At 42.3% G+C, this 21662-nt stretch overlaps 1 protein-coding gene across 14 annotated transcripts in view; it reads left to right on the forward strand.

Annotated features, from left to right (window-relative positions):
• Positions 1 to 21662, forward strand: part of Obsc (Obscurin) — a 54882-nt gene that overhangs the window by 22775 nt on the left and 10445 nt on the right. For 5 of the 14 annotated variants that reach the window (XM_025297462.1, XM_025297464.1, XM_025297463.1 and 2 more), the window contains 21 exons: positions 480 to 605; positions 886 to 1056; positions 2307 to 2388; positions 3380 to 3475; positions 6128 to 6220; positions 8415 to 8579; positions 8899 to 9036; positions 9235 to 10402; positions 11063 to 11308; positions 11765 to 11800; positions 12589 to 12834; positions 13202 to 13343; positions 13539 to 13936; positions 14022 to 14926; positions 15318 to 15897; positions 16808 to 16963; positions 17629 to 17733; positions 18339 to 19250; positions 20415 to 20817; positions 20901 to 21084; positions 21149 to 21449. In XM_025297462.1, coding sequence (XP_025153247.1) covers positions 480 to 605; positions 886 to 1056; positions 2307 to 2388; positions 3380 to 3475; positions 6128 to 6220; positions 8415 to 8579; positions 8899 to 9036; positions 9235 to 10402; positions 11063 to 11308; positions 11765 to 11800; positions 12589 to 12834; positions 13202 to 13343; positions 13539 to 13936; positions 14022 to 14926; positions 15318 to 15897; positions 16808 to 16963; positions 17629 to 17733; positions 18339 to 19250; positions 20415 to 20817; positions 20901 to 21084; positions 21149 to 21449 — 6653 coding nt within the window. Of the gene's footprint in view, positions 1 to 479; positions 606 to 885; positions 1057 to 2306; positions 2389 to 3379; positions 3476 to 5045; positions 5254 to 5475; positions 5625 to 5894; positions 6054 to 6127; positions 6221 to 8414; positions 8580 to 8898; positions 9037 to 9234; positions 10403 to 11062; positions 11309 to 11764; positions 11801 to 12588; positions 12835 to 13201; positions 13344 to 13538; positions 13937 to 14021; positions 14927 to 15317; positions 15898 to 16807; positions 16964 to 17628; positions 17734 to 18338; positions 19251 to 20414; positions 20818 to 20900; positions 21085 to 21148; positions 21450 to 21662 lie in introns of those variants that run through there. The other 9 variants (XM_025297455.1, XM_025297456.1, XM_025297458.1 and 6 more) reach the window with 9 other exon arrangements.

Below are 21662 nucleotides of genomic sequence, written 5' to 3' on the forward strand. Positions count from 1 at the left end.
GGAAGATGAAGCTCCTCGTGCACAACAATTCGAATACATCGCCAACGAATTTTGCGTTCTGTGAATGGACGATGACTTCGATGACAAGATGGCATGCAGCCTTAGTCATGTCGAGCAAATATAACCGCGCGATTCCCACGCATTCGAATGTCTATCTATATCATCCTTTCGATTGTATTCAATCGAATCTGATTTTTCGATTGGCTGAATCCAATTCGATATAAAATTCAAGCGACAAACGTGTCGATTAAAAACTCCTGTTGAATGTAACAATGAAGCTCGCATGATACACGAACGTTTGAAAAAAAACATGTCTTTAACGATTATCTTTTTAATATTAACTCTTTTTCTGTGAAAGCTGTGAAAGAAACATATGTTCTTCTTCTAAATATAAATTTGTAATCTTATGTAATTTTAATCTGTAATTTCTCATTAAATGCAAGTATCTACATCTAACGATAGTTATTATTTTTTTATAGGGTATATGTTCGTACATCCGACGGAAAGCAGGGATGGTTGCCCATGTCGATTTTAATGCAAACGGCGCTCAACGAAGAAAGCTCATCTGTGTCCCAGCGGCCGGAGGATTCTTATTATCGACGAGAGTACGTATCTCTATCTATTTCTAGCTCGTAATCTAAATGTACTTTCAAACGCAAATCTATTTTAATTCATTTTTATTTTATCCATAAATATTATAATATTATCTATAAATAATCCATAATTTATAAATCCATAAATTATCCACAAATATTATAATATTGTAAAATTCTAAAGTGAATTTTTCTATAAGATTTTTTCAATGTAATTGTATATTTCATTTTATATATAAGCTAAAAGAAATGTTGTTTTCATAATCCTTTCATCCTAATTTATTTTACACAGAGCGGTGGTGAAGGAATTAATCGAGACGGAGGAGGAATTCGGCAAGGATCTTCAGCTGGTGGTCGAACGTTACCTGAAGCCCCTCGACAATCCAGGCGTCCCACGAGTCGTGCGGGATAACAAAGAAATTATTTTCACTAATCTGAAACAAATAGCTGACTTTCACAACACGTATGTATTACGGCAACGTACACCGGTAGCAAAACAAGAAAGCGCACTGCGACACTGTCAGACGAGCATTCATTGATACATTTCACAGTACAAAGTCGGACATTTTATACACTTTCACTCGCTCATTCAGTCGATTTCTCAATTGATGAATATTCACGTTCCATAATGAGCGTCCTAGTCATTAAATGCTATTTTTATTGAACAACAGCAATTGTTCAACAGCATTCTTTTCCTTGTAAATTTGCCAACACTCGTGTGATTATTATTCACGCAAATCTTATTACATTCATTATACATACAAATACCATTACTGGCACTCGCAATCGCAACACTGAGCCTCGGAGAAAAACATGTACACACGGGCAGAAATATCATTTATGTTAAATTTATATTGAATTGTAATTGTTTTTAATAGTCTGCTAGGCATCAAAATTTCTTTCTAAATTTTATCAGTTCTATACTTGATAAAGAAATTATATATATATATATCGCACATACATCTACATACGTCATACAAACGTACAATTTCTGTCACAATTACAATTCGCAATATACGCAAAAAATTCGCCCCTCACATGCACACGCACACACGCACATGACTCTCTTGCTTGTAGCGGAGTACGATGTAAAAGATGTAAGTTCAACGTCGAAAGACGTTTTGTGTGGTGGTGTGCTTCTTTGTACATGTGCCCCAAGAAATTAATATCGATTAATTGATATCTAAAACATCGCTTCTTTCTAGAAAGTTGATTATAATGCCCTCATTTAATATTACATACGAGACTTTACATGTAACAAATTTGATCTCACTAGAAAATGTTGAAGTAAAGCTTGAAACAAACATTATCTAACGGTCGCCATATAAAAGTATTATCCTATTACTCACGACATCATTGATCTATCAAATAGTAAGAGAAAAGGAGAGAGAGTTAATCGTGTTTTGATTATTATTACTAACTTGACCGGTTTCCGTATTACTCGTCAAATTACTAGTCCAATGTGGATTTTGTTGTTTTACTCTCCGAGATTAAACCCCAGATTCTAATTTCTTCATCGTCATAAGACCCGCCCCCGTGTATCAGTGAATAATACCGATAACCGAAGTGCCAGTGCTCTTGGTATTTATGACCTCTTGCAACTTACCGCGTGTCGCATTCGTACGAGGCGTGTCTAAAAGATGACGCAAATCTCCATTAGCATGTTAGGCGTGGTGTGACTTTGGCATGATCATTAATTCCGGCCTTACTTAGATCGTTCGGCAGGGTGTTGATCGAGGGCGTCAAGTACTATGCGGATCAACCACGTATGCTCGGCAAAACTTTCTTGAGACTGGTAAGCGTTCATCGTCATTAGTTTCCATTAGTAAAGTAACTATGCTAATGAATTAGAATGAAATTAAATAAAGCCAATTCATTTGGCTCGATATTACAAATAATGATATATTATTTAATATTATGTTGCAGGCATCGAAGGAAATCTCGCACCGCTTTGATCGCACGTGTGCAGTTGTGCTCGATTAAAACATAAATGAAGCGATGCTAATCTATCGTATCTAACGAAAAGATAATTTATTCGTGATCAAGTGATAAACTCTAGACGGAGAGAATTTTATAGTAAAAATTGCTATGAAATTTTATGATCCAAAGAGAGGATATTCTATTCTTATTTATTTCCCTTTTGCTTCATAAGTGCCTTTTAAATTTTAAGATTTTAAATTTTTTGTAGTTTACTACGTATTAAAAATTATATTACGTGTCGTAGCAAGATATATTCTGTTGATAGTATATTCCTAGCATCACTAGAAAACACGGTAGAATTAAAAAAAGTATTACATAAAAAAGAAAAGCTATATTATGAATAGCATAATATTCTTTTCACATAATTTTTTCGGAACTTAGCGATTTGAAACATGTTAAGTGAGAACGTATTAAGTCAGAATGAGATTCCGCTTAATTTCTCAGATCGCCTCAGATCCATCCACTTTGTCACTCATCACTATCGTAGCCGTCGCAGTGACACAAACATGTTATTAATCAGACGTACATCTCATTCAAAGACCTGATTGAAGAATAGCAACAGGGAGAGAATAATCTAACGAGAATTGTTCGCGAGATTAATTGTAGGATCTGATCAATCTTAGCGCAAAGAGAATGAGATAATAAAGCGGTGCGAGACATTCCTTGATGTTTGCTATATTTACGATGATATGCAAATGATCGTCTTTGCGAATAAATGTCCGCTTTGTCGAGAAAGAAATGTAACGTTGCAGCAGCTGACGATTGAATGGATTTATCGATCGCAATAAAACATCGTTCTATTTTAGGAGAGGGATTTTGACAAGCACGTGGCGTACTGCAGGGACGAGCCCGCTGCTCAGGAATTTCTTCAGACGAACGACGAAGTGCGCGAATACTTCGAGGTAAGAATTCAGTTTCAGTCAATTAACGAGATTTTAAGGAACTCAGCGAGGAGGACGAAAGTCGGTTTAAAATATATCCAATTAGTATTTCTACCGTAATTTCAAGCACGCGGGTCACGACAGGTAGAATTAACGATAAATATCAGAGATTGAATATCAAAGACTGTGTCAAGGCGAACTGATATTTCATCTTTCTAAAAATACATTCGCAACGATACAATCGCTTGCAAACAAAAGAAAAATAAAACGGTTACATTGTGCCAACCGTGTATGAACGTGAATATATGCATACAATTTCCAATGAAGCGCTTTTAATATTACATAAGTATTAATTAAAAGCATCAAAGTCGACAATAAAATTGATACAAATACAGACATAAAATATGTCAAAATAAAACATCATAATTTCGCAAGAGTGTTTCGTTATTGAAATAAGAATATGAATTAATATTATATTTAAAAAACTCTTCTCCTTTTTAAATTATAACTGTATATTCCTTAGATCAATCGACAACCGTCCTCCTTCAATAGGAAAATAATAACGTAATCCGTTGCATGACAACTAACATCTATTAATCTGTAATTCGATGCGCTTCTTGATCGTCCAGCATGATTCCATGTTCGATCTCCACGATCTCCAATATGGATTGGAGAAAATGATGTAATTATATAACGGGCGGGGTATACGCGGGCGTCTGTCCAGCCCTTAAAATAGCTAGGTTTATTCTTAACGGACGGAACATCTTTCGTTCTCTCTTACCTATGACCGATAATATCGAGATGCGTGCTATTGAGAAAGAAATATTCTTCTCAGGATTCAGGATACAGTGTTTAATATCTCAAGTTATTCTTCCTTGAGAAGCGACTTCGATTAAATGCCGCGTAAAGACATCTCAATTGGATATTGGAGACGCGAACTTACAACATGATGCGAGAACCGTCTTACCTGCGTCTCTTTAAACCTCCATTCTCTTTGACCTCCTTTGATCTGTTTGCATCAGAATACATTTTTTCATATATCTGTCCGTGTCTGAAATCGTAATTTCTTACTGAATCAAATGGTGAAGAATTACTTTGGGAAAGTAACCTTCCCAGTCCAACTAGGACTGGTATCACGTCGCAAGGAGGTTTTCACCTTCTACAGTCTCTCGCGTATATATGCGTGTACATTTGTGTCGACATGTCAACGTGTGACATCGTTTTCAACTCGACAGGATCGACGATAAATCTTTTCCTGAAGTGTGAGCCCAGTGTGAGAAAATGAAAGCTTGCCAATGCGTCCAAGTTAAAGGACACTCGCTCGTCACGAATTCGCGCTAGAGAGAAGGATTCGCGATCGATCGCCAGGAGAAAGGACTTCGGGCGATCGCGAGAAGCACCGGCGAGTAACCAGGGCGAGATCGGAGGCCCCGAGCCGCGCCGGCGAGAGTGTACCGACGATCTCCGCGCGATCTGCGTGTTGTTTTCACGCGTGTGGTCAGTTCACGTGAATAATCCGTCCGGCGTCTAAGTATAGCCGTGGCCGTATTGGTGTCTCTCGCCGCGACGGCGGTGGCGCGCCCGGAGATTCCTCTCCTCAGTGCCGCGAATCCGCTGACCATCGCACACCGTCGTGTGTGTGAAGAATCTCCGCATAATCGAATCCCGAGGATGCTCGGCAAGTCCTTTGCTAGTCTGCGAGTGGCCGCGTGAGACACCCTCTGCGAGGCGACGACTACCACCACGAGGCGACTCCTTCGAGCAATCGGCGACCGGGTTGCTCCCGACTCGTAGCCAAGGTGCGCCGTCACCCGGGCCGAGAGAAAGCCGGATTCGATTCGGTTCTTGTGGACGGCCAAGTCGTCCTGTGTCCTTTACAACGCGTCAACCGCGCGTCATCGGCATCTTCACGTTCGCCGTCGAGGATCCTGTGAGCGAGCGAGCGAGCGAGCGAGCGAGAGCGCGCGGGGGTGACACGCAACGTGCTGCATGCAAAATCCAGTCACACATCCAAAAATACATGTGTTCACGGCAGATCTGATGCTGCCGGTGTCGAATTACGCGTTCCTGCGAACGTCTGTGCCGTTGTCGAAACGTCTCTCTCCATTTGTCAGCGCGAGGTAACGCGCCGCGGGGTTTGTGCTCTTCCACCGCGTGTTTCTCTTCCCGGGTGAGCGTCGATCTCCGATCGCGTTTCAATCGCGGCTTCGGGGTGAATATTTATATACGAGATTATTGGTGGCGTTAGTGTGCGGTGGCAGGGGATTACGCGAGTTTGACTCGTCGTCGGGTCGGATTTATTGTTGCGCGGAAGAGTTGTAAATAAAATTGTAGCTTACCAGCAAGGTCTAGATCGACGAGCAGAGGTTGTGAACAAATATTTCCGGCGCGCAAGAAAAAATTCAAATCGCCAGATTTCTCGCTCGACTTATTGCGTGTGAGAATTGCAAAATTTCGCGATTATAATAATTGAATCCGTACGTATCGCTTCTTCACGTCCTTCTCCGCTGCAGTTTTTAAACATTAACGTGGAGGACTCTCTATTGACGGAAAGAGCTAAAGCGAGGGAAAAGAAAATTGCCAAGTAAAATAATCAGCGGTAACAATGTTTGCCGACGACGTTGACGAATGCGGACATGCTGATCACTTGTGCCATCATTTCGTTTCTTGCAGGAATTGAGCCAGACTCTAGGCGACGACAAGAGCATATCGGAACACTTGAAGCTCCCGATACAACGTATAAACGACTACCAGCTCCTGCTGAAGGTATGTAGATCGACTATTTCTTCGCGAATACGCGGATATATGTTAGCGATCGAATGTGAGAAGTGACGTGAGTTACTCTCACCAAGTCGTCGAATTCGAGTGACATGTTCGAGGTGAGATAGAGGAGACGACAGTCATTTTCGAGAAGATTCTTTTCGAGGGCGAAGCAACGAACGAGGCATTTAGATTCGACATGCTCACATATGCGCACTTGTTGACACCTCTTCTTCTTCCTCGTCGAGAAAATTGCCAACGCAATTGGTGTATCGAGACAATCCCGGACTGCCGAGTACACGAACATACAGCTTGACCTATATTTCCACTCGAATTTTATTGCACCAGACGGAAATAGCGCGGCGCTAAAGCGCTTTCCCACTTCGCCTTGAAATCGTGTCTCCTCGGCATAATTGCTCCTCACTCGAAATACACACACATGTACGTACACAACACACCCATGCGAGTTAACGAGGCGCGAAACACCTGCATCATATATACCTGCAAACCTTGTGGTATGCGTGTACGAAAAAAAACTCGAGATCCTCGATTAACGTCCGCCCCCGGATGGACGATTTAACGAAGCATGCCAGATGTTGAAATTCACTCTTACAAAATATCGGTGCTCTTCATACTTATTTATTTGCACGAGAATGATATGCGCGCCGTAATATCTCGATATGACAAGAATGAGTTCTCGTAAACATAGAATCTTTTTTTTTTCACTCGCACTTGATTATCTCACCGAAAGAATTTTGTAGCTTCTCTTCATATAAATTCTTTACAATTTTAGCAGGTTCTTCAGTGATGCAGGAATAGACTGCCAGTTGAGCTTATCTTTTTGAGAAACATAGTAGATTTCTAATAGGAATTTTAACGGTAAACTTTACACACAGTTGCTAAAATATAAATAGCACATCCGGAACGAAGAGATGATGAATTAAGGGAGAATGTTGACATGTCCCTCAGTTTAAAAAATTTCTAGTAATTCTTGCCATAAAATTCTTCTCATATATAGATGAACATATGAAAAGGGATAAAGAACAGGTTCATAGCACATTAAAATTCCTTAGAAATTTAAGCAGAGCTTATTCATGCAGCGGCGTGCTCGTCTAAGCCAAGTAGATTGGTGCTGTTACTATGCGGGCCGAATGCCCGCAGAAACGAAACAACAAGTAGACAGAGGGATACTCGAGACGTCGAAGTACGGCTGCAAAACATTCTTAAGTTGATGATTCTTGGCTTTATGCATTATTTAACACATATCATTGCCGCAGCAAACTGCCGCCGCTGTCGATGCAGTAATGCGCACAAACACATGTTCTAAAATAGGCACGGTAAACATTAATGTTAGCTCGACGTCTGATATAATGCCGTTAGCTAATTATTGCTTCGTCGCCATCAACAAGCTCACTGAATTTAGAATATGTACAGAATAATATACATGGTTGCTGAATACCTTGGCGATTTTAATATGTTTTTATAAATAATGATTGAATATATTTTTTGTTCTAGTTAGAAAAGCCCGGGGTGTGATACAATGTCATTAGCTAATTATTTCTTTGTCGCGATCGACAAGTTCGCTTAAATTTGAATCAGTCGTATACACGGCAAAAATAAGCGCGCACATTTTCTCCATTGCGAAAATAATTCGCTTCTTGTTTTTTTTATAGTCGCGAGCTTCGTCGTGCTTGCGACGTAGTATTTTGACGACGAGGACGACGCGCAATAAAGCACGCGAAAAGAGAGATCGAAGACGAAATTTATCGGAAAACATCAGGCGGTTTCCGATAAACGCGGACACCCGGTATAAAAATGACGCTACGGAATATTTCGGGTTTGCGTGTATAAACGTGTATGTGGGCGTCGATACGGATTTAGAGAGCTAAAAGCGGCTCGTCCAGATTATCTTTTCGCGATATGATCTATAGAAAAATTTCGCGCAAACAAGACGGATATAAGAGCGATGGTAATAAAAGCGCATCGAAGAATATGTAGTAGGGCGATACAAGTTAATTTGGTCCAAGGACGATTAGACGAGTCGCATTCATGTTGCGCAAATTCTTACTTTTCATCGCAATCGTGGACCGAATCGTATCGGGCCGAATCGCATTTTGATCTGTCTCGGCGTAAGCGTAAGGCTCCGGCGAGAGAGGAAGGATCAATTAACACGGAAAAAAATGCTCATATTCTTTTGCAGGAGCTGGTGAAATACTCGACCCGATTAGGCGAAAACTGCGACGATCTGCAAAAGGCGCTAGAGTTGATGCTAGGTATCCCTCACAGGGCGACTGATAATAAGTTCATAAGTAATATCGAAGGATACAAAGGAAATATTCACAAACTCGGCAGGTTGCTCACGCACGTAGGTATATTGGCACTCGAAAGAATTGACATTAAATGATTAAAGAAGAAAAAGAAACGCGAACGAACGGATCAAAATCAATTGAATGTGAAATTTGTTTCTGTTTTTAATACAATTGATTTTTATGTACGGAATGTATTGACATTTATTTGTGTGCATTGTAAGATTTCTTAACATGAAATTGTGCATTTAGACTATCAATTCCAGATTTTATCATTTTTTATTATCTAACAATAATTATAATACGTCTATATGTGTTAGAGTTGCAATCATAAAGCATTCAATTATCGACTAAGCGACAATTATGCGATGTTTCCAGGAATGGTATACGGTTATTGATAAGGAAGGAAGAAGCAAGGAGAGATATTTGTTCCTATTTAAAGCGCGAATCCTCGTCTGCAAGGTCAGGCGAATATCGGAGGATAGGTCGGTTTTCGTTCTAAAGGATATTATTCGAGTGAGTACCGTGATCAGTAGTATCGATTATGAGATAAAAAACTCTCAGACATATGCAATTAAGAAAACACTATTCAAAAACAGAATTAAAATTCTCGTTTGTCTTTAATATCTCTTTTTTGTGAGCATCGATTGCATTACAACGCGATTCGATTGGGAAACACAAAACAACACAACGAATCCAACCGTCTCGTTCCAGCTACCAGAAGTAGAAGTAAAGGACCATTTGAACGACATACGATCTTTCGAGCTACACAATCCATCTGTTCCCAATTACCCCATCACTTTGGTAGCTCACAAGGACCCCGTGAAGGGCTACTGGCTCAAAGAGATTCGCGAATACGCTAGCGATTTAGTTGCTCTCGCCGAACACGCCGCGGACGACCTTCAAGTAACCGAAGTATCGGAAACTAAAGAGGAGCCAAAGAGCGACGAAAAACCAGTGCCAGTAAAAGTCGAGCCGCCGTCACAGAAAAATCCAGAACTAGCCAAAATACAGCAGGTTAAGGAAGAAGTTAACCTACCCAAGGCGCCCAAAGCAACTAGCAATCCGAAACCAGCGGAAGAGGTGAAGACGGACTCAGGTGGTCCGCCGAAAGTAGCAGATTCCACGAAGGTCTCTGTAAAGGACTCCACGAAAGACTCCGCGAAAGACTTCGCGAAAGACTCCGTGAAAGACTCCGTAAAGGAATCCACGAAAGACTCCGTGAAAGTCTCCGCGAAAGAATCCGCGATAGACTCCGTGAAGGACTCCGCAAAGGAATCCGCGAAAGACTCCACGAAAGACTCCGCAAAGGAATCTGCGAAAGACTCCGTGAAAGTCTCCGCGAAAGAATCCGCGAAAGACTCCGTGAAAGACTCCGTGAAAGACTCCGCAAAGGAATCCGCGAAAGACTCCGCGAAAGACTCCGCAAAGGAATCCGCGAAAGACTCCGCGAAAGACTCTGCAAAGGAATCCGCGAAAGACTCCGCGAAGGACACCGTGAAGGACTCCGCAAAGGAATCCGCAAAAGATTCCGCGAAGGTCACTGTCAAGGATTCTATAAAGGACTCCGCGAAGGTCTCCGTGAAAAACTCCGCGGTCTCCGCGAAGGACTCCGCGAAGGTCACCGTAAAGGACTCCGTGAAGGATTCCGCGAAAGTTACCGTCAAAGATTCTGCGAAGGACTCCGCGAAAGTTTCTGTAAAGGACTCCGCAAAGGCCTCCACAAAGGAATCCGCGAAGATCGTAGAGAAGAGAAAGGACTCTGTGGATACTGCGATTGACACATCGGAAGCAAAAAAGACTAAGATCGAGGAAACAGAAGCAGACATGTCCCGAAAATACTCTGCGAGTCGGTACAGCGCTTCCTCCAAAGTTGTGGAAGGTAAAATCATGAGGTTGTTGAAATACTCAATATCGGATGATAAGAACGTTTCGTCGTAATTCAATGTCGCTTGTGGCAACTTGTTGAAGCTAGCGATATAAGTCAGCTCAGTGTCGCATTGAATGTATTGTCGTAGCTCTGGTCACGTGGCTTGTCTCACCATACAGTACATGGAAAGAATATTATAGTTCTTCTGTGTCATTTAAGTTTTTTCAATTTCACCATGTTTTCTAACAGTGCAGAAACAGACTGTCAATAGAGTTCATTTCGCTAAGAAGTATTTTAATTTTTTTTAGTAATTTTTGTAATAACAAATTTCAGATCCTGAAATATCAGCATTTATATGAAATGATATAAAGTAATAAAATAACGCATGATGACAAATTATGTTCCACGCTTACATTTCCTAGCAATTTGTACTATAAAATTCTCTCCGTGTAGAGCAAGCATTACATATTACGTTTACGTGCGAAATCAGAAAAGATGAGAAAAGAGGGAAACTTCCTGTTGACTCTTCTGAAGTCGCTTCTTTTGGCAAATTCAAAAATTGTTTATTAAATTGTCATAGTAATGATCGGGAAAACCCAAGGAAACTCTATTCCGAATTCTGTGAACGTACTGTGTATCGAATAGTAAGGTTGTCCCAACTAACACCTGTAGAGTATTCGTCAGTATCGAGCAGTCGCAATGGCGCGTCCTCATACATGGAATCAACTACATCCGCTATGGAGACGAAGGTGTCTTCCTCGGCGCAGGGCCAGTCGGAAACCATGACTTCCTATCAGACTGCAATCACCGGCGGAACGGCAGAATCCAACGTCGAGAATCGAACAGCTAAAGTTGCTCTCGCCAGCGACGCTGGCAAACCCGTGTTTATCAAAACGATAGAGGGATGCAATGTGGAACGTAAGTTAGCGATGTAAAAGCATTATCAAGATTACTTATACATATGTTGGTTGCATCGTACTTACATGAGATGTGTCAAGAATAATTCACCTTTTATGAGAAGAAATGCTTGTTGCAATTTTGAGACTTTAATGACTTACGAGATATAAAGAGAAGAAGAATGATAAGAAAATATTATATTAAAAAGAAAAAAATATTTATCGCAAAGTTTAGCCGGTTATGACTGAAGAAATTCTCTTTGTAGAAGAAGATTTTATATTACGTTATCATGAAATATTTATTGTGAATAGATATCGTAATTTATCAAATTATTGTCTAGGATCCAATGTCATATCGATATAAAGTATTCAAGTATTTTCGAGAATTCAATATTAAATTCTTGAGAAACAATTTAAAACATACATAACGCGCACATTCAACCACCACAGGACATAAGATACATTTTTACTGTTCTAGCGACGCGACCAAAAAAGGCATTGATACACGCCATAGGTAAAGTGACGTATTTTGTATTTAGTTCATCGCCGTTCACTATTCTCTGCATTTCTTCCATGTGTCTCTCCAGACTTTTCTCTTATAGCCAGCTGAGTAAATTGCTTTTAGACGTAATACCACCATTGCTGGTTGAACACACACGCTTCATCGCTAAACCTTAGATATCAGCTAAATGTAATTTTCTACACTAAACATTTACACTTCTCACTCACACCACCAAGTTACTCCGACATCGACAACATTTCTACACTCACGCACATTTACACCGACATCTTTTTTCTCTATCCCAAGGTTTGTATTTATATTATCTGTATTACAGATTAAAGATTTTTTACTAGTTTTAGCTTTTGCTTAGGTACTCTCTGAACGGAACAGTTGTGGTAACGTTGGGACAAATTTTTCAATTATAATCGTGTCCAAATGTTGATAACACTTCGTCGTTTATTATTTTATACATGTTAAATGTTGCCTCTTACCACATTACATTTGCAGTTTTATTTTCATTATATTATAACTCAATTATATGCATTATAACTCAAGATGCACTATTAGATGTTGATTAAATCCAATTTTTATATGTATCAATTCTTAATTTTAATGATCAAATAGCACACTATCTCACGTGCGCATATAGATCACTCGAATACAACGTCCTTATCAATTTCGAATATCTCAAAAATATAGGATCACATCCGAATTGATATACTTGCTTCTTATATTCTCGCATTTTTCAGGATCACGACTCCTCCTGTCTCTTCCACGCTAACTCGAGTTGCCTTTTGTAGCCGGAGAAGTTGCCACCTTCGAGTGCACGATGTTAACCACCGACGAGACCACCAGGATGCAATGGCTGAAGGACAACAAACCGATGGAGGACAAGCTGGCTGATCGTGTAAGCACCACGATGTCTGACAACGTCTGCAAGCTCGAGATTCAGAACGTTCACGAATCGGATACCGGTATATACACCGCGCGAGCTCTGAACGCGAATGGCGAAGCGACCTGCACCGCGCAGCTGGTGGTCCAACAACGTACGTTAATTCTTCATTCTAAATAAAAATTCTAAATAAAATTCTAAATAAGAAGTTTATTAGACTTTGTTTGTCAGATATTTCCCAGTCGCCACAAATGTCTAATATAAATCTTATAGGCGTCTAAAGAAAAGTCTAACATAATTAGAATGTCTTTTAAGACTTCTTTAAGATCTTTTCTAGACATTTATTAGTTATTAGTTTTTGTGATATCTTCTAGATGATTATGTTGCCTACTTTTCCAATTTTTGAAGTGAAAATTTATTTGAAGAATCAAGTGCTGATCAGATCGAACTCGAATTCAAGTGATTTTGGAAAGTACGACATGAAAAAGAGAATTTATTTACTAATGCGAAAAATATTACAGTGAGTGCGGAGGAGAAGAAGGCACGAGCGAACGCGAACGCTCCTATTTTCTTAGTGCGCTTGAAAGACACCGAACTGTTGGAGAACACCTATCTGCGTTTCATGATTAAAGTCAAGGGAGATCCGAATCCGGAAATGAAGTTGTGAGTCTCAACTTGAGTCCTACCAACACACAGAGAGAATATTATATATAGCTTCCTTTTATATACATTTTTTTTACTTTATCTTGTTTCCCGCGCGCAGGATTCGATTATCATCAGAATTTACTTTGCTAAGGAACATATAGTTCTTTAATGGTAGATTTCAGTTTCCGAAATAAAATATATGTTTCCTTCCAGCTTCCAGGATGGCACCTTGATCGACGCGAAGCACGAACGAGTGAAGATCGTCCGGGACAATGCTGAGAAGGGATTCTACGAGCTGGTGATCGCTGACGTTCAGAAACAGGATGCTGGTAAATACTCGTGTACAGCCATGAACCGCTTCGGCGAGGCTAAGTGTGAGGCGGAGGTGACTGTGACGGATGAGAAGCCACTCTTTGCCGGACTTCCGGAAGGTCTACTCGAACTTGGAACCGAGCCACATTTTTCTTGGTTGCGCGATGGCAAACCGTTCGACCCTGAGGAGAGATTTAAGGTTCTCTTTAAGGATAACGAAGATACCCTGGCGTTGGTGTTCCAGCATGTGAAACCCGAGGACGCTGGTCTTTACACGTGCGTGGCACAAACCAACACAGGTAATCTTTGATAATTATAACTTCCAACGATACATAATAATAACTTTTATTATAATATTATTTCGAACGCGATAACGTCGTGCAGGTAACATCAGCTGCAGCGCGGAGTTAACGGTGCAGGGTGCCGTGAATCAGCTAGTGAAGGATCCGGAGAAGCCGAAGTTGCAAACAGAATCGAAGCAATCGGAAGTGAGCGTCGGTGGATCTGCGATGTTAGATCTGCAAGTGAAGGGTTACCCGAAGCCGGACATCAAGTGGACGAAAGACGGCCAAGAGATCGTGGCCGGTGGTAGGATCAAGTACCTCTGGGAGGACGAAGAGTCGCTGTCTCTGGTGATTAAGCAAGTCACCGCTAAAGACGCAGGCGTTTACACCATCACAGCGAAGAACGAGCTCGGCCAAGACAGCACGCAGATCGAGCTGATCGTCAAGTCCGCGCCTAAGGTCACGAAGAAGCAATCCGATATGATGATTCTCGTCGAAGACACCGGCACGATGACCGTGCAGGTAGAGGCCACCCCGGCACCGGAGGTCATTTGGTACAAGGATGGTCAGAAAATCTCAGAGAGCGACCGTATAAAAATTGTCAAGGAGGGCAACGACACATATAAGCTGGTGATTAAAAAAGCGAAGGTGACCGACGCGGGTTCGTACTCGATCGTCGCGCGTAATGAGATCAATCAGACAACTGAAATCTGGAATGTCAGCATCAAGTGCCCGCCGAAGATCAAGAAGAAGCTGGGCGAGCCGCGAGTGATTAACGAGGGCGACACGCTGAATCTTCTGATCGAAGTGGATTGCGAAGGCGAGCCGAAGGTCAATTGGTATAAAGACGGTGAGCTTTTGCGCGCGAGCGATCGCGTGAAGATGACGAAAAACGGGAATAATTATATACTCACGGTGAACAGCGCGACGGTGGAGGATGCGGCAATCTATAAAGCCGAAGTGGTTAACCAGCACGGAACTATTTCGGACGAAACGAGAGTCAGGGTATGATATGTAATGTTTACAAAAACTCACGACAGCGGTTTTATTGAAAGCTTCTCTCAGAGTTTTAGAAGAATTATAGACTCTTCTAAGTTCTAAGAGAGAATTCTAGACTCTCAGAGTTTAGAATTAATTTTTCTTCAGCAGAAACATTGAGTTTTCATTGAAGGAATATAGTTTACGAAATTCATGTGATCAAGAAAACAAAACTTTTCGCGAATTAAATTAAATTAAATTAGACGATTAAACGGATAATAAAATTATTTTCCTCGATTAATCTCAAGCATACTTCAACAGAATTTTAAATTTAATTGTCCTTAAAGTTCTATCCAAGTAAGTTTTATTTGTAAACATTTCATTATCGTTTAATACAAATATGATGAAACATTCGCAGGTGCGTGGCATACCGAGATTCAAGACGAAATTGTGCGACATCAGCGCGAATGAGGGCGAGCTGAACGTTGAGTTCGTGGTGGAGGTCGAAGGCTTCCCTAAACCGAACGTGCAATGGTTCCTGGGCGACGTCGAGATTACGGAGAAACGTACAGAATATACTCGCATGGAGGAGGGCGACAATTACAAGCTCATCATCAAGGAAGTGAAGACCGAACTAAAGGGTCACTACACATGCAAAGTGCAGAACGAATACGGAGAGAATTCGAGCAGCTCGAATCTGACAGTGAACACACGGCCGAAGCTGCTGAAGAAATTGGCGGATCAGCGGTTAAAGGAGGGCGAGACGCTGACGCTGACGTTGGAAGTGTCCGGCACGCCGGATCCGGAGGTCAAGTGGTACAAGGACGGCAAAGAAGTGTCGGCGGACGCTAGAATCAAGATCAGCAGGGACAGCCAACGCAAGGAGAACTATGATTTAACGGTGACATTGCTGAAGGGCTCGGACGGCGGCGAATATGAGGTGCGAGCCGAGAATCAGCTGGGTCATGTCATCAGCAAGAGCAAGGTCATCGTGTTGAGTGAGTATCCGTACCTACTCTTCTTCAACGTAGCCCTGGAACTCGACTCCATTCGACGCGAATGTAAATCCGCTGACAACGAAGTAACAATCAAGTGATAAATGAAGACAATTTGAAGATAATTTATTTCGGGGATAATTTGCTCTCTTTACCATCTTTAGTGAAAACTGAATTCTATTGGGATTTTCTCTCGGGACGTTTCCTCGGGAAGTCGATATTCTCGTATAATCGCGCTTTTATAAGTATTCGTCTCTCGCGCTTTATCTCATAGTCGAGTTCCGGGGTTAAACGTGGGGGATAATTTTGGCAGAGTTGAGAGAATCGCACGAGGACGGCCGAAATCGTGATATTTGCCGGAACAGCGGCCAGCAATAGACAGCGAATGTCTCTAGTTTTTGAGAAATCGCAGCAGTAAAAGTCGTCGTATTTCGACTACGTTCAGTAAGTACCGAATGCAAAGCGGACGATGTGATAGTGACTCCTTCTCCGTTTTGTCTTCGTTTCCTCGATGTGACATTTTGCGATATTCTCCAACAGCCTTTAACGACGAGGTTCAATCGAGATCATCTCTTTTTCTATAGATAGTTCCTCTAGTTGTGCGATAGATCTGTGTGTAGAAAGGACTCTCTCCCGATTTCCTTAAAACGAATGGGAAGAGCGCCTATGGCTAATTTGTAGAACGCATCACATGACCGATGTTCTTCGTTCCTTTTTTTTTTTCTTTTTTCTTTCTATCTTTTCATTGATCCAGCCTTATATTACTCTACAACTGCTCCCTGTGTGCTACGCCGGAGGAGCTCCTCCGACCTGCACACTTTCCAATTCTCTCTCTTGAAACGTCTCAAGTACTGACATCTATCGCGTCTTAAAGCACGTCACGATAGAAATTCGATGGAATGCACTTCCGTAGCCGAAACGGAAGACAAGGTCGACGAAAAGGTACAGCCGCCGAGAGAGAAGGCCGAGAAAGTGACGGTGCCGGAAGAGGAGACGCGGGCGAAGAAACCGACGGAGGAGCAAGTGCCGCGGCAATCGAGCCTGCGCGCCGAAGAGTCGGAATCGGAAGGTAACACCATATTACGGAGTGCATAAGAGTGAGAATATAGAATTTTTCATCTCACTTCACTTTTTCACCGCTTCGTTTGGAAGGCAACGAACGATTGCGCTTTTATGACTTATCGAGGCGTCGACTCGCGACTCTATGATATACGACTTGGCCGCACGCTTCGTCTGGAATCTCATCATATGCTGGGAGATGCTTTAATCCCAGGATGCATCATAGGGAGAACTTTCATGGACATTTTCCGACGAATTTTCTTCATTCAAATTTTTTTTATTTTTTTTGAGATACAAAACTCTTTTCACCTTTTTCTCCGTACATTTTTTACTGAAGGACAATGCATCCCAGGATTAATGAATAAAGCCAATTAGCACCGCTTCTCACGTTATCGTCCCTTGATCGTCGCTTGAGTTGAATCCCAAAAGTTATGTAGAAAGTTAGGTAGAGATCTACATGACGCATCGTAATTTGCCACACGTACCGACACGCACCAAACACACGTAGCACTTGGCTGACGAGCTCGTGATTAATTAACATTACTCGTAAACTCGCGGCAAGTCCGTTAGCGTAGCTTACTGTGTCACTTAACTGTGTCGAATAGGTATCTGATTAAGAGTCGCTTTGACGGTGATTCAAACAATGCGGCGAAACAATGTCTGCTATAAATTTAGGTCGCGTCACACTGGAGAGACAAAACGTCCGAGTAATTCAAGGGGACAATGAAACGATCACAATCTCTGTGGCCTCCACGACATCTCACGAAGCTATACTCACAGGTAATCCCACATACAGGTAATACACGACGTTGGAAAAAAAAAACGTACGCATCCTTTACTCTTTTGACAACCGAGCGATGTAAAGGTTCGAGAAGTCTCTTATGGTACGGCCTACACTGAGAAAAAAGTATTGGAGTGAACGAGACTTTGCGTGGACAAATAAAAATTGCTCGAATAACTATACAATCAATATTGAGGATAAAAGAGCAAGTAAAAGCCAACTGATGTCCGTGTAATTTCTTCAGTGGACAGAACATTCCTTCGAACGAGGTGATCGTCGCGATTTAGCTCATTCAGCTGCTTTATTTTCTCAGTCTAGGAGTCTCTCAGACCTTCGCGTTGTCCGGACGCGTACACGGTGTTCACCCTCGACAATGAACCATCACATGACAGTCACACAAATAGACGAAACAGTCACATGAAACTGCATTGCGCTTCCTGAAAACTAAGCGTGTGTATTCAAAAGTGCTTTCGCGGTTAAGTGAGGAAATTAGAGGATTACGGGAATCGCGCGTATGACGACGACGACAAGGACGAAGACGACGAAAATGACGACGAAACGTCGCTATTAGTGGTCGAAGGTACGAGGTCAGGCGGGTTCGCAGGTCCCGACGAAAGTCATACAATCAGCAAGATGACGGCGACCAAGGTCGAGTGTCGGGAGTTCGGTGTCGACTCGGAACCCCGTGTTGAGGAAATCGCTTCATATGCTTATACTGTGCAAGAAGAGAGCTCAAAGCCGCAGAACGGCGTGCTGATCGAGGAGTTCTCAGAGACCGAGGAGAAACGGTCGAACTTGGCGGTTAATCGGGGCGTCACGATCATGTCCGTGTCAGACGACGAGTCGACCTTGAAGGCGCTTTCGCGGGACGTCAGTACGGAAGACATGCAGCCGACTGACTTGCCGGAGGATCAGCGAACGACGAACAGTGTCCTCGATGAGGTCTGCTTCAACGCGACGTCGGAAGACATCAGGCTGCACAAGGTCTCCAGAGTAGCAGAGACTATCGTCGAGGAGCGCTCCTGCGAGGAGCCGTCGTCAGCGGTGTTGTCGAACCAAACGCTGGAACGAGAAAGCCTGAACACGAAGGAGCTGAACTTGCCCAGCCAAAGTGCGATGATCGATGACGTGAGCCCTGCAAAGAAAGTTGCGGAGAGTACTCTCGCGCGACCGAGCGCCGCTGTGGAAGAAGAAGGATTCTCGAAACAGAGATCTTCTGGTGAGAAGTCGAGCGTCTCTCCTCAAAAAATTGCTGAAGAAACTTTGGAGCAAGCGCAGACCGCAGTAGTCGGCCCTGGCGGCCTGTCGAAAGAAACTGCGAAAGTCGAGAAGATGAAAACCACGACGACGTCGTCAAGCGAGACGTTGTCACGGCAGAGCTCTCAGAAAGCGCTCCTCGACGACGACGATGATGACGGCGAGATCGACGAGGACATGAAGAAACTCCTAGCTCGCGTTAAACGGCAACGTAGCGTGCTAGATGAAATCCTCGATAAAGAATCGGGCAGAGAGTCAGGTATGGTCGCACGGTTCCAGCGGTGGCTTCGCTGGAGCTGATTCTAATTTTTCAGCACGACGCCGACTCGTCGGAACGTAGAGATCGCGCGATACACTTCTGATCTGCTGCCTAGCAGATCAAGAGATCTCGCTAATCCTCTCGCATGCATGAATCTTCACGAATTCATTGTATTTCGGTAATGTTCGCATGTGCTTGCGCGTGGAAGCGCAAAACGTCTATGAAAAATTTACTGACGAATATTTGCGTGAAAAATTGTCACGATTCTTACGTGAAAAAGTTTTATCCACCTTAATCTTCGAGTTTCAGGATATTCTTAAAAGAGAAGAGAGAACATGGCATATAATATCTTTAAAAATAAATAGATTTCACCTATGTCGTTCAATAAAGCTATTTCGGGGTACTTTCGTCATAGTTGCAATTTATTTGTTTTGACAAAGACACTGAAATCCCATTAAATTTCTAATTGTAATAAAATTGTTAAGTTTGCAGAAACCATTTTTTAAATCAAACTATTTGAACACTTGTCTGTACCTATTTGATATTCTTCCATTAAAATAACACTAATTTTCCAAAACAAAAAATTGAGATTCATAGGATTTAATAATTAATATTTATGGTATAGACATTATTGTAGATTCTTAAGATCACCTTGTTATGTCACATACACATACTTCTGTTAACATTTATATTAACATATCTTACAATTACGCTTCCACGCGCAATATTAATTAACTGTCTGTGTCCCTAAAACATTGTCTTATGCGACATTGACTTACAGCATCACGCTGCTATTCTGTTCATCGTCTTGAAAGATCTGTGTATCGAGGTAAGATTGCGGCTTTCACTCTAAACAGTGCTGGTCGATTTTGTAATCTTCATCACGCAGCTTGCCGAGCACCCACTTAACTATGAGCGTTTCTAGGTAAGTATATCACCCCATTAGAATGTTGTCCCGTAGATATGACAAAAAAGCACAGCCTGATAACTGAGCAGCAAGGGTATGAGCACAGTGGTACTAGATGTGAACGCCGAGTTTCAGCTTATGTCCGTCTTCCATCATATATATCTTTTGTTCTCCAAAATAAGAACGTAGTAGCATAGACTTCGTCTTTATTAATCCTCCGGCGAATGGAGGCTCATTCTTCTTGTCTATTTACGCAGCACCACCTCACGTGCTGAGCACGAATCTCACCGACCGAACGATCTTCGAGACGCAGAATACGCAGTTCGAAGTGAAGGCTTCCGGGTTGCCGAGGCCAGATGCAAAGTGGATGAAGGATGGCAAAATCCTACGATCTGGCGAACGGGTGAGGATCGAGACATCCGGAGAGACTTATCAGATGGACCTAAGCAAAGCCACTCTTGAAGATGAGGGTGTCTACTCGTGCGTCTTGACAAACAAATTGGGCGAAGAGACCGTAGAGGGTTACCTATCTGTCGGCACGGTCGACGATCTCCGCAAGCCAAGATTCACCGAGCCTCTCAGTGACGTCGACGTTGCCCTCAAGGGTGAAGGGGAGTTCAAGGCCGTCTTCACGGCTGATCCAATTCCGGATGTGAGATGGTGCGTGCGCAAGATCTGGGCAGAATCTATTATTTCTCGATAGCTGAAGAACATTATTGATCGCATGGAGATATGTTTTGCAGGTATTACAAGGACCAAGAGATTCCGTCGGATGATTCTAGAATCAAATCGACCATCATTAGTGGCCCAGCAGCGGACAAGTTGACAGAGAGCAAAGTTACGCTCAAAGTGCCAAAATGCACCAAGGAAGATACTGGAGAATATAGTTTGAGGCTGATAAACAAGTGGGGCGGAGCAGAGTCTAACGTAAGTGATGAACTGACACGACACCTTGAGCAACTGATAATAATCGAGATTTATACCTGTCCAGGCGTTCCTGAGTCTTCTGTTGAAACCGGAAGTCGACAGCTTCAAAGATCACAGCGAGTCGGTGGACGAGCGAGTGGAGTGGCAAGCGATCGTCAAGGGCAATCCGAAACCCACGATTACATGGACGAAGGACGGCATAGAGCTGCAGAAGGGCGAGCGACATGACATGGAGGAGGACAAGAGAAATTGCAAATATAAGCTTATCATCAAGAAGCTCAGTCTCGAAGACGGCGGTTCTTACACGATTGTGGCCAAGAACTATCTAGGCGAAGCTAGCGCTCAGGCTACTTTAACGCCTCACAGTAAGTATATCAAGCTCTCTTTCAGTGAAATAGAGAGAAAGAAATGCACCCAACAGATATAACTCTTCAACTTCTTAGGTTTTACACGCTTCGTCTTGTACATCGAAGCTACATAAAAATCCAAAGATGCATGTTTTATAGATCCCCAAATTCGAAATTAAGGTATCATTTTTCTTAAGTTACACCTTCACAGTATAAAGATTGTTATTTCTC

This window comes from Harpegnathos saltator, unplaced genomic scaffold (assembly GCF_003227715.2).
Source record: "Harpegnathos saltator strain DR-91 unplaced genomic scaffold, Hsal_v8.6 scaffold177, whole genome shotgun sequence".
Lineage (NCBI taxonomy): Eukaryota > Metazoa > Arthropoda > Insecta > Hymenoptera > Formicidae > Harpegnathos > Harpegnathos saltator.